The sequence below is a fragment of the Rhinoraja longicauda genome, chromosome 3 (genome assembly GCF_053455715.1).
Source record: "Rhinoraja longicauda isolate Sanriku21f chromosome 3, sRhiLon1.1, whole genome shotgun sequence".
Taxonomy (NCBI): domain Eukaryota; kingdom Metazoa; phylum Chordata; class Chondrichthyes; order Rajiformes; family Arhynchobatidae; genus Rhinoraja; species Rhinoraja longicauda.
Window position 1 is genome coordinate 31,727,164 of NC_135955.1, and position 12,979 is coordinate 31,740,142.

At 43.3% G+C, this 12,979-nt stretch overlaps 1 protein-coding gene across 14 annotated transcripts in view; it reads left to right on the forward strand.

The window, feature by feature from the left end:
• The window catches only part of LOC144591618 (nuclear factor 1 B-type-like), a 241,588-nt gene that overhangs the window by 117,890 nt on the left and 110,719 nt on the right, over positions 1-12,979 (forward strand). For all 14 annotated transcript variants that reach the window (XM_078395692.1, XM_078395678.1, XM_078395730.1 and 11 more), the window contains one exon: positions 9,121-9,174. In XM_078395692.1, the coding sequence (XP_078251818.1) occupies positions 9,121-9,174 (54 nt within the window). The remainder of the gene's footprint in view (positions 1-9,120; positions 9,175-12,979) is intronic.

Genomic DNA, 12,979 nt, shown 5'->3' on the forward strand with positions numbered 1-12,979 from the left:
CTCCGGCGCGGGCCGCGTGGACGTCGGAAGCCCGCAGGCCCCTGGATGGGGGCCGACATCGGGAGCTCCGGCAGCGGCAGAGGCAACGTGTCCGCCCGCCCCGAATTGCGGGGCTTGGGTCGGCCCGCCACGGAACTTTCACCATCCGGCGCGGCCTGAAATAGGCCGCGGGATTTTTTTTCACCGCCCAGCGGGGGCTTCAATATCGGGAGCCCCGACCGCCCCGACGTGGCAACTCCAACAGCCTGACCGCGGGACAAGACGGCAGGGAAGAGAAAAAGACATTCTGGCCTTCCATCACAGTGAGGAGGGACTGGAGGAGACTCACTGTGATGGATGTTTCTTTTTGTTTGGTGTTAGTTGTGATTGTATGTGTTATTGCATTTTTATTGATTAATCTTATTGGTCTTATTGGTCTTATTGTTCAACTGCGGGTAATGTTTCATTTTACTACACATTTATGTGTATGTAACAAATAAACGACTATTGACTATTGATATCACACCAAGGCTGCAGCAGAACTGACAGGGATTCCTTTCCTTTGAGGTCCAGCTGGTTTGTGACCACAGGCAGAGAACAATGTGGTCAGTGACTGGTATCCTATGAGCAATCAAGATGCTTACATCTTGCGGTCATCCACGGTACTAGATGTGATTGTGTGACTCTGTTCTTCGCGTTTCCACTTTGCCCTACATTGGAAATGAGTTTACAGTCCATTAGTGCATTTGTGACCAGTGAATCATGCCGCCTTCTCCTGCACAAGTACACAACGACATTTACATGTGAGCCACTGTAGCGAACACGGAGATGACCATGCAGTAACAATTATCACGGTTGTCACGACTGACAACTCTGATAGGGGATCTGCACTCAGGTGTGCAGGTTGTAGACGTTGTGAACCATGTACCACATCCAGGCTGATAAACAGAAAGCTGGCCTGATGAGATAGTACCTCAGTTGGCAACACTGCTCTGAAGCTCCTCCTCAGCCCTTGATGGAGCAGTTTGAAGATATGGGTGGACCTTTGATGTGGTGATCACGGTTTGACAGCCCATGGAATCAGGAGTGGTTGGAGAGCAGTGCGGAGTGGTTCGAGAGCAGATGCACAAGGAAGTGCCAAGTGGAAATGGTGAAGCGAATGAGGAAGGGAACAGGTAAACTGGACAGTCCCTTTCCTGAAGGTAGACACAAAATGCTGGAGTAACTCAGCGAGACAGGCAGCATCTCTGGAGAGAAGGAATGGGTGACGTTTCGGATCAAGACCCTTCTTCAGACTGATGTCAGGGGAATGGGCGGGACAAAGATAGAATGTAGTCGGAGACAGTAAGACTGGTGGGAGAACTGGGAAGGGGTAGGGGATGGAGCAGGGCCTTTCCTGAAGTCATCTCAGAACTCGGCCCCAATTCCTCATTTACCAACATACTCAGAAATGCCCTTTACTTTCTTTTTGACCACTTAGATGATTTGGCCAAAAATGCAAAATAAAATAAAATGTATTCCAAAATATTCCTCGTAGAATTTGTGATGAAATCCGGTAATGCTGGTTGCAAAGGTCAATCGATTCCTGTCACACATTCGCTTTGTGTTCTTCCTTGTATCTTTGAAGTGGATGGCTTCCACCTCTTTCAGGGCTCTTGGTCATTCGAAGATTTGTAGAAGAACTCAGAGGATGATCTCGACTTCCTGGCCCAGAGGGCCTGGCATTAGATTGCACAATCTCTAGGTGACGAGCTGCTGCAAAACAGCAAGGAATGAGAACAGGTTGATAGTCTATGGGCCTCTGTCACTCAACTGGAGCTGTGAGATCAGATGGAGAGCAGATAGATGGAACACCATGTCAACCTGTTTCTCTATCAATGCCCTTTAGAGAAGAAACTCGGTTTTCTTTGTGATCTATCTGATTACTGGCCCATGGTAAACTGGCTGATCCTGATTTGACTGCTGTAATGGTTCAACAAGCCACACAATTAAAGGGCAATCTGGGCAGTGAATGCTAACCGAGCCATGTTATTGTCTCATACACAAAAAAAAGGATCAGGAAGCCCCTTTCCTCACCATGATCCACAGTCCTTTGACAAGCCTTAGTTTGCCTGCAACTTTGGGATATGGGGCGGCTGCTGCTCATGCTATGGACAGCTGCAACATCAGCCAGCAGATGCAGGTCAAGTTGGAGAGTGTGCGTAGGGAGTAGGTTAACACTTCTACACTGGAAAGAATGCGTTGCAAACCCAGGCCCTATAAACCTACACCTAGGTACAGGTCTCCTCTTCGCTCCTTAATTTTGCTGCATGTTTGCTGATATTCTTCTCCATACTCTTTTATTGTGAAAACCCATCAGTCATCTTCTGAAACTCTCATCTGAGGCAACAGCAGCAGACATTGTCTAGTGAATTGGCACCGGCTTTATCCTTTCTACCAGCCCTGGCTGCTCAACGTTTCACCACACAGAGTGTCTATCTCCATGCAGCCTTCTAAATCATATGTAGTCAGTATAAGAGCTGATGGCTCATAGTTTAACTTCAGCATTACGTTCTTCTGGTGCATCTGCAATACTTGGCATGGTTGATCATCTTGGGCATTTGAAAGGAAAATGGCACCAACTGTGTTGGGGTTTTGGGAAATATAACATTGCATGCTTACATAATCTCTAGCTACAACTCATAAGAGTGTAAGGTTGGAGGGATGGTGGAATGTGTGAAGGAATGATTTGGTATGAGGATATTTTTTCACAAAATGCTGGAGTCACTCAGCAGGGCAGGCAGCATCTCAGGAGAGAAGGAATTTGATTTGAGAGAAGAATACTGATTTGTATCAGTATCTGCAGTTATTTTCCTACACTGGTATGAGGATATGATCATCTCCAGAGGTTTTAGTTGTGCCATTGGTTGCCTGGGGTGAGGCCTGTCCAATATTGGCTGTTGCCTTCCTTTAGTTAGTGCACGCCTTGCATTTTTGATGTTGCTGCCTCCAGTTGCAACAGAGGGGAACAATGCCAGTGCATATTGTGTAATCTGGGTAATTGTGTTGTCATTGTTGAATAGCTGGTAGCGAACAGCCTTTGAAATGTAAAGGCGTGTACCTTGCAGTTGCTAAGGTATGCGGGTGCAGTGAGGCATATTAATGTTAGGTACAAATCTTTGCTGACATAGATTATTGGTTGATATGAGCGACGGGTATCTGTTACAACAAGCAGCGTTTGCTTAGTCGTCCTGAGAGTGGGAAGTTATATTTATTAACCTTGGACACTCCTTCAAGGTCATCAAACTCCTTACACCTTGTCCATAATCCTCGGTGCTTGACATCTGCCTCATTTGCCCCTACTGTCTTTTGAAATTGTCATCTTGTGGGGATCTCCCCCTTTTTCTCCTCCTCTGCCAGGATCTCCACTTATGAACCTTGGGAGCTACTCTTTCCCATGTTATGATACTCTCAGATCCACTTCTGTTCTAGTATAAATGTCGGCACCAGCTCCTACCTCAGGGCAATTATCCTTATAAGAGGTACATGGTAGCTATAAACAAATTGTGTTGGCTTTAATTGGTAGTAGACTACGACAATATTCACATGTCTGCCAACACTTTGGGTGGCACAGTGAGAGAATCATCAACAGGATTAATGCACACCGGATGCTATTATTGTCAGAGTCAGAGGCAGGACTAAATTGGTGCATTGCCTTTATTGCAATCAACAAATGTGGGTATATCACCATGCCCATTCTTGGATCACTACAATTTACTTGTTCCCATTTTCCCTGGTGAACTTCCCTACCATTAGAACCCCTTCAATGTAAACCAATTATAAGCTGCAAAACCTCCATCTGTGCATATTGGCCTTAAAGTGCTTGTAGATGCTGATGAAGAGTAAAGTTTTTTCCAAATGCCTACAGGTAAATGAACTGTGCTCATCTCAAGTTGTAAACAAAATTATTCAAAAGCAACCAGATGCAATAAGAGAGTAATTTCCTAGTTGCCATTCACATTGCTAACTTGCACAGAAGAATATTCAAGAGCATATTATGCCGTGGAGTATTTGAGTCCACGTCGGCAGAGCAGTAGGGTGAATGGGCTCAATATGGTGACAATATTATGTAGGGAGGGAGGAGACAGCAACATGTTTTTTGTGGATGAGTTCTCGAGAGGAGGAAGCTAAGTACTCTGGAGTCAGGGCATGATGTTAAGCCCATGAGAAATGTTATCTGACCAAAAAATGTAAAGCCCAATGACATCCTCAGAATAAAGCAATAAACGAAAATGGACTGAATATCTTGAACAGTTGTAATTACGGTCACCAAACCAAAACAAGAAGAAAAAATATGCAAACAACAGCGATAGCAATCTAGTGCTGAAAGTTGACGGTGATTACTTGTGCGATTGGATCCCCAATTCCTGTTGAATGAGATTACTTATTACAACCACCAAATTTGCATGTCTATTCTCCTCCAAAGTGATTATTTATTGCTGCATGTCTTTCCTGTTGATAACCATTCTGAGCCACCTAAAAGGACACAAAGTGCTGGAGTAACTCAGCGGGTTAACTTTTTAACCCAGAGAATTGTGAATTTGTGGAATTCTCTGCCTCAGAAGGCAGTGGAGGCCGATTCACTGGATGCATTCAAGAGAGAGTAGGATAGAGCTCGTAGGGCTCGCGGAATCAAGGGATATGGGGAAATGACAGGAACGGGGTACTGATTGTGGATGATCAGCTATGATCACATTGAATGGCGGTGCTGGCTCGAAGGGCCGAATGGCCTACTCCTGCACCTATTTTCAGTATCTGTGTTATTTAAATAGCTATTTGATATCTGGGAATCAATGGCTTTAAGTGAAAGATTGGTGTATCCATTCTTTTTCTTTAAGTTTTATATTGTTGTGCCCATGTTCACCATGTTCCTTCTTTATATTGAGATTAAATAAGCCTTCATTTCTTGTAGGATATTATCAGCAAATGTTTCTCAAAACTTTGGGTTGTTGCATGAATTAGTTCTGCATCTTAACTTACAGTGTTTGCTTGCTACTCATATCTGATGCTACCCTTTTTCCTCATATACATGTCAACATGCTGTCTTTACTCTGGGGTGATGTCTGTGCTTAAAAAAACCCCATATGTTTGCATTGATTCATCGATTGCTTAAAATGGAACAGCTTATGGCTTGTATACGAGGACCCATCTTTTATGCATGTTCACCCTTTCAGGATGACAGACTAGTTTCAGTTCAAATAGTTGCTCATTGTTATCAGCAGAAATGAAAACCGAAACATAAGTCCTTGACTTCACTACAGATATTTAGACTTGGCATGCTACGTGCTAGGTGGAGGAAGTCTACTAAATTAGATATTTATATTGACACAGCTGTAATGTTCAACATCCTGGCTTTGGTGTTTTGTAATTACAATATTTCTGGCAAATTTATCTTTATAAAATTGATTGTTTGTGCCAAGATAGTCTTGGCACACTCAGATCTTTTGGCATGCACTCTGATCGTGTGCTCAACATAGGTCAGACCTAAAATGGCTGCCAAGCCTTTTTCTTGAAATGTCGACAGGCAGCGTGCAGTGTGGAACGGTAGCCAAGTTTGCTTTTAAACAGTTCATTGTTCTTAATGAGGCACAAAACGGCCTGGACTTTACGTAAAGCAGGACTTGGCAAGGCAGGATCATTTTCAACATCTGTGAAACTCTCAACAAAGTTATTGATACTGAGCAGAGACGTGAGCCTCTTTGGGAATTTACATTAAATAAAAAATATATTTTGTGCCCAGTTAATTGCTGTAAGTTTTCAGATAAGCCTATTGAAAATATTTCTCACTAAATATATATAGCTTATGCCACTCTTTAGATGCCACTCTTAAGTGATTGATTTGAAAAGTACACTTGTCTAGCAAATTATTCTAACAGTATGAAAATGTTACCTTTTAATCTGATTGTTATGGATGTATTGATCCTGTCTTCTTGCTTCATTGGGAAATTGTCCAATGATGAAGTGAAATATATTCCCGCCAATAACCCCACTAATGTATAAGAAGGAACTGTGGATGCTGGTTTCAAACAAAAATACACACAAACAGCTGGAGTAACTCAACGGGACAGGCAGCATATCTGGAGAGAAGGAATGGGTGACGTTTCGGGGCGAGCCCTTTCTTCCACATTTCGGATGGAAACCCCACTAACTCCGGTTCACCAAAAGCAGTAAAAATCTTCACCCTGCCATTAATTGTGTGTCGACCTTGTTCCCGAAGGAAGAATTTGACTGCAGCATTAAGTTGTATTTAAAAAGAGGGAGAAAAATGCCTTGTACAGTGTGTAGAGACAAACTATAGAGTATGTGCTGAGCCAAAGATTGGGCAAGGTAAGCAAAATGTTGGTCAAAGAGAGGATTTTAAGGGCATGATAGTTGTAGAGGGAGAGGGCTACAGGAAAGAAATGCTTATTGCTGAGGCCAACAGAAAGGGAAATTGAACAAATATTAGAATTAGTGAGTTTTGGAGTTCACGGCTCCCAGTTATTCAGTTAGAGACGATTATGGAGAAGATCAGGAATTGTATATAGTGCATGTGAAGGTGATGAATAGCAGGACAACCATTTTTTTTTGTTCAGGGGCGCCTCCACGACAAAATTCTGGAGTGCACAAGGCTCACAATGTACAATGCTAAGTAGGCTTAAGTAGGCTATAGGGACTTCCTTTGGGTGCTCCACAATGGAATAATGCTCAGAGAGGAAAAGGTGAGCCATTGATTTGGGGACGGGTCACATTGTGAGGTAGAGGACCAGGGCATCATTGGTGGGGAGATGGAGGCATTGATGTTCTACTGGGTGATGGAGTTATAATCACCTGCAGAAACAACTGATGGGGAGCTGTTCTTCAGGTAGCAGGTCAGTGGTAACTGCTGAGAAATTTACCCTCCTCAATTTTATGAATTGGGGCACAGAGCTAGATCACATTTGTGCTCTGAGTCCTTTTTCAGAGTGTCATACAATAAAACCTTCGTGGCAGGCCTGCCTCTCATATTCACTCGACCAAAATTATTTTTTATACGTGGTCTTTATTTTAAGTAATTAAAATACTACAATAAATGAGAAAAGTCCAAATGAATGAAGAGCACACATAGGTTTCCCTTGTAAGGGAGTTCGAAGCCCCATTATGTTAACATCTGTCACACAATTTCAATCACATCGTAGTAGGATTGCACAAAGTTATGAGTAAATTGGTTTCCTTGTAAGGTAGAATCTGCTTTCGTGGATCTCTCTGCAGCAGCTGTGGTTAAGGACTGCCCCTGTTACCTGTGTTCCAAGTTATTTGGTGCATATTCTGCCTGAATTGAATTGCTTATATTCTTTTGTTATTCATTGAAAAGGATGTGGGCTTTGCAGGCTGAGCCAGTATTTAATTGTCTCTTCCCTGATCTGATTTGAGTTGGGGATGGGCACCCAGGTATATTTGATACCTCTTTCGTTTAGCTATAACAAAACCTCCAAACTTTCATGAGATGTGTCTCTATGCTTGCATTTTGATATTATGCTCCTTATTGTATAGAGATGATTTAACAGAATGTTACTGCTCGTGAGTGTGTAAATCGTATTCAGCACCTATTTGCAATCTATAACCGGTTTTCTCTGGAGTCTTGGATGTGAGTGGAGAAATGATTTTAAAGCCATATTGGCTCGATCTTTTTTGGCATAATGCCTACCCATGGGTTTACCCTCAGGTCCTAGTGCTTGTACCAGATGGAGGTTTCATTTAATTATCTTAATCTTCCAGGATTGATGAATTTACTCTGCTTTCTCTGATTTAATAATTTGTTTTCTGTAACTGCAGGCATGTACATGTATTTGTGTGTATAGTGCATGAGAGTGCACGTGTGTGTCTTATGTGTAAGCATGTCACATGCAAATGTCTGGCCAAACAATGCTTTGCTTACATAATTGAAGTGTTGGATTTTCCCATTTATTTCTGGTTTGGCAACTGAGTTACTTCACTCAGCCTGGAGGCCTGGTGCCAGATGAGGCCAATGTTTGTTCCCTGCCTTCTGCTTCATTCTCTTTGTCTTCAGCTACATCCAGTGGTGTTTGATAGTCATGTGGTGCTCACCACAGAAAGAATAGTTCACCTTGACAGAAGGTGCAATAATAATCTCATCTTGACATCGTCTGCAATAACATTTATGGATAATACATAAGATAAATATAACACATAATCAGATTAAAAGGAAATGTTACCTTTGCCTTAAGTACGGGCAACATCTACACACAGACTATACTGACAGCTGCACGGTTGCCTACTAATGGCCCCTTGAGTGTCCATTATCATCCATTCTGTGCTGACTCTAGTCCACTCATGTCTTCTTTATATATGTATAATGCTGAATGATAGTGGAGGGCTCATGTGTCACAAACTTCGCCAGATGCAGTTGTTACATTAAGTGGCATACAGTCGAATGTCAAATTAAAATTGATGCTGTGTGGGTGAGGATTGAGGGTGCTAATTCTGACTCGGGGAGGATGGTGATGGTGGAGAAGGAGAAGCCTTAAAACAGATCTTAAAGATAAGATGAAACAGAACACGATGAGAAAGGGCATACATAATGTAATGAAAAGAAATATACTGATGTATAAAAAGATGTGGAAAGATACATTTGAAGGCATTACTAGTTTCTTTTGTTGGTGTAGACTAGTCACATTATAAATATGGGCCCAATCAGTGAATCAAGAAAGATGTGAGCATGTCCACAGAGATACATCATGGAAACAGGCCCTTCACCCCATGGAGTTCACACAGACCATCGATCACCCATTCATTTGATAGCACAGAATGCTTTGGCATTATGTATAAATTTTTCTGTATGTATGTAAATGAACTAAAATGTATTTTCACATATATTTGGGATAGCACTTGAAACAAATTTCACTGTTTGAGCATTTCATCGTCTGTGAAATGTGTGGTTATTACATAAGAACCCTGAACGCGCAAGAACCAGATAAATGAATTTACTGAAATATTAGTTGAAAATAGACAATGTTGGTAGATAATGTTTAAAGAAATGAAACCCGTTTAAGCGGAATCTACTTATTTTAATTTAAACACTTTTTTAATGTGTGTTTTCTGTCTGCTTTTTTAAAAAACTAGATTCAGGACAGGAAGACAGTCCCAGTCACAGTGAGTCTACAAAAAATAATCCAGGTAAGTGAATCACCTGAAACTCAGCAATACACTTTGAATGTTCATTTCAAAAGGAAGTGATAAACCTGGTCCGCAGTGTTCCTTTCACTTCCTCACATCAACCCCATTTCATATCCCAGCTTGTGCTCTGCCCCTCTGTTCACTCCTCTCTTTTCCCGGGATTGACTCATTCTTCACAAAAGTCAGTGCTGGAGTGAACTGAACTGAACTGAAAGGCTCTGGTGTAAACACCGATAAAATGTTATTTTCCATTTGTAAAAAAATGCTAATAATAAAACAATGCAATCAGGGCACCTACCACTGTGTCATCGTGAGGCTGATATCCATTCAGGAAATTCAGCCCACCTCTGTGCAATGGATCTTCGAGATTGCTCAAGTTCAAACATTGAGTTATGCATGACCTAAAAATATGCCAAGAATCTCACAAAAACAACTAGCATTACAGGGTGGTGACAGCAATAAAGTAACAAGAACACACTAACCTAGAAATTTAATAGCATAACGGCATGCTTTTTTTAAAGCATTATGCAATCTAAAATCAATTGTACTTTGAGTAAAATATGCTGGTGATCATTTAATTACAAAACTGAACCAAGCCTATGGTTCCCTGACCCCTTAACGTAAATAGCTTGCTACAGAAGAGTTGTGTTTCCTGATAAATGGAAACTTGCTTGGACAACAATAGTTTTGGAACAGCTCCACTCTGTAAGTCTAAATGTTGGTTACAATCTTGAACCCTTTGGACTGTGCGATCAGCATTGTAGTCTTGGCAGCACAGATTAGTACACAAAATAACACATTAATTTGAAGAAGTCTGAAGAAGGGTCTCGACCCGAAACGTCACCCATTCCTTCTCTCCCGAGATGCTGCCTGACCTGCTGAGTTACTCCAGCATTTTGTGAATAAATCGATTTGTACCAGCATCTGCAGTTATTTTCTTATAACACATTAATCATATTGGTGTTGATTATGTCGGGGGGGGGGGGGGGGGAGGTGCTCTGAAGAGCAAAGTTTCAAGTCAATCAAGTCATTCAGTAATTCAAACATTGAACACTTCGAGGTACACAATGGAAATGGCTGGTGAAGTATCAGCAGTGGAAGACAATGAATCAACAGTCAGCACCATTCACTTCTGGTCATGAAACTTATCCAGCTAAGCACGTGACTAATCCCTGCTCTTCTCACTCTTCTCAGAGTGGATTCTCTTCACCATCTCTGCATGACCTTGCTCACAATGAAGAAGAGAGTAAGCAGTGGTGGTGGCTGCAGCAGCAGAGACATGTCCCCATGTGGCATACATTTGCTCCTGTCAGAGAATGATTTGCTCCAGCACTGTGTCACTCTGATCGGACAACATTCTGTTGAATTGAAGAATCTGTCAAGTCACCAAAACAGCTTGTTTCTCATGTGCAGTGTCCTATTTCCCTTGAAGGACTGCGAGCTGTCTGCTCACAAATGGCCTGTCTCTGCTCGATGGAGTATCTTTGTTCCATTCAAGCTTCAATCTCCTCCCGTGTGTCAGAGCAAGCTTACATCTTGTTGGATCAAAGTGAGACTGCACAGAAGCTGAATGGAGTTGTGTTGCATCTATCCTGTCTTCAGTCTGAAGAAGGGTCCTGACCTGAAACATCGACTGTCCATTCCCTCCACAGATGCTGCTTGACCTGCTGAGTTTCTCCAGCCCTTTGTGTTTTATGCAAGACTCCAGCATCTACAGTTCCTTGTGTCTCTGTCTTGCCTTACCACCAGCTCTCCTCTAAACCACTGGGCACTGGGTGACAGAATTGTGTCCGAACCCATGCACAAAATAAAATGTGATCTAGAGCGAAGAGGACATTGTCTCCTGGCTCCGCACTACTTTCTCTGAGAGCAAAATGCCATGTCATCCTCTGCATTTGCCCAAGTAGGAGTCACAACATTCCTACCACCTCCTGGTGAATGCGGACGAGTCTAGCCATGAGAGGCTCCCACTGTGATCCCTATTTAAATTCTCTGAGGAAACGTAGATATGTGTACCTACCCCCTAGTGAGCACAAACACCATGCTTCCTTTGTCTGGTGCAGCCTTTCAATATTCACCACTTCTCCCTGCCATCCTTCTAAATGAACTTACTCATCATGCCAGTCTTTAAGATGGTGCTGGGGGGTATCAAGGAACACACCACACTGTTCTTCATCATCTTACCCCTTCTACGTCCCTCCCTATCCTGTCTTCCCTGCTTCTCCAAGCAACGGTGCTCCAAGGAGTGGGAAACTGGAGGCTTGTCCTGAAAGTCCCCAACGGTGGAACAGAAGGTTGTGCCCAAGGCACAGTGTCCTGCTCGTGCAGGAATGTGGATGGTGATGAGTCGGTCCACTGGGTCTAACCAGAGGAGATGAAGTAATAACAATGAAACACTGAGCTGACCTGATCGGGTTGTTGTAGTCTCTGCTCATGGGATGTCTGGGTCTCTATGGATGCCTGAGGAAGGATGGGCTCCCCCAGACTAAACCCACCAGTCAAGCCTCTCCCAATGGCTTCTCCTCATCCTCAACCAAAATTGATGTAATGAAAGTAATGGAGTGACCCCTTTGTTATACCGTCTTTCGAGGTTGACCCTTGTGTGGAAGGAGATGGGGCAAAGTGTCAGTGATGATATCAGGGGGAGGGAGCGTAGGAGAGAGTGTGTTGAGACATGTGGGGAGAGGAGTGGGCTATTGGAGAGAGTGCTCTGTGAAGTGAAAGGGGGTATAGGAGAGAAGTTGTGATGTGAGGGGGCAGGGGTATAGGAGAGAGTGGGTTGTGATGTATGGGGAGGGGTTTAGGTGTGGGTTGTGATGTGAGAGGAGTGGGTTTGGGAGAGAGTGTGTTGTGATGTGAGGGGAGGGGGTTTAGGTGGGTTGTGATGTGATGTGAGGGGGTTTAGGCGTGGGTTGCGATGTGTGGGGAGGTGGTTTAGGTGTGGGTTGTGATGTGTGGGGAGGGGGTTTAGGCATGGGTTGTGATGTGAGGGGAGGGGGTTTAGGTGTGGGTTGCGATGTGAGGGGAGGGGATTTAGGTGTGGGTTGTGATGTGAGGGGAGGGGGTTTAGGTGTGGGTTGTGATGTGTGGGGAAGGGGTTTAGGAGAGAGTGAGTTGTGGTGTTAGGGGAGAGGGTTTGGATGTGATATCTGTATGAGCGTGAGGGGTATAGATAAATGAATTGTGTGCAAGTGTTTGTCAGTATTCCCGAGTAATTAACATTTTTCAATCGCTGTCTTAACCTAAAATGAAGCAAAAAAACCTCCAAGCTGACAATAGAGAATGGTGTAAACACTCAGCTGATCAGACAGCATCAATGGGGATGGAATCTGAATGACCTTTTCAAGTCAAGGATCCTTGGTCAGACCTGATAATGTGAGAATATCCCTCCCTGCAGATGCTGCTCAACCTGTTGAGTGATTACAGAATTTTCTGGGGGTTTTTTGTTGAATATTTGCTGTCAAAACACCGCTTTCTCCTTTAGCTGAGCATTGTTGTTCTTGCCATTGGAACACTGGGATTCTCAGAGAAAGACTGTTTAGTTTAGTTTAGAGATACAGCGCAGAAACAGACCCTTCGGCTCTCCGAGTCTGTGCCGACCAGTGATCCACACACACTAACGCTATCCTAAACACACACTAGAGACAATTTACAATGAACAATTATACCAAGCCTATTAACCTGCAAACCTGTACGCCTTTGGAGTGTGGGAGGAAACCGGAAATCTGGGAGAAAACCCACGCAGTCACGGCGAGAATGTGAAAACTCCGCACAGACAGCACCCATTGTCAGGATCTAACCCGGG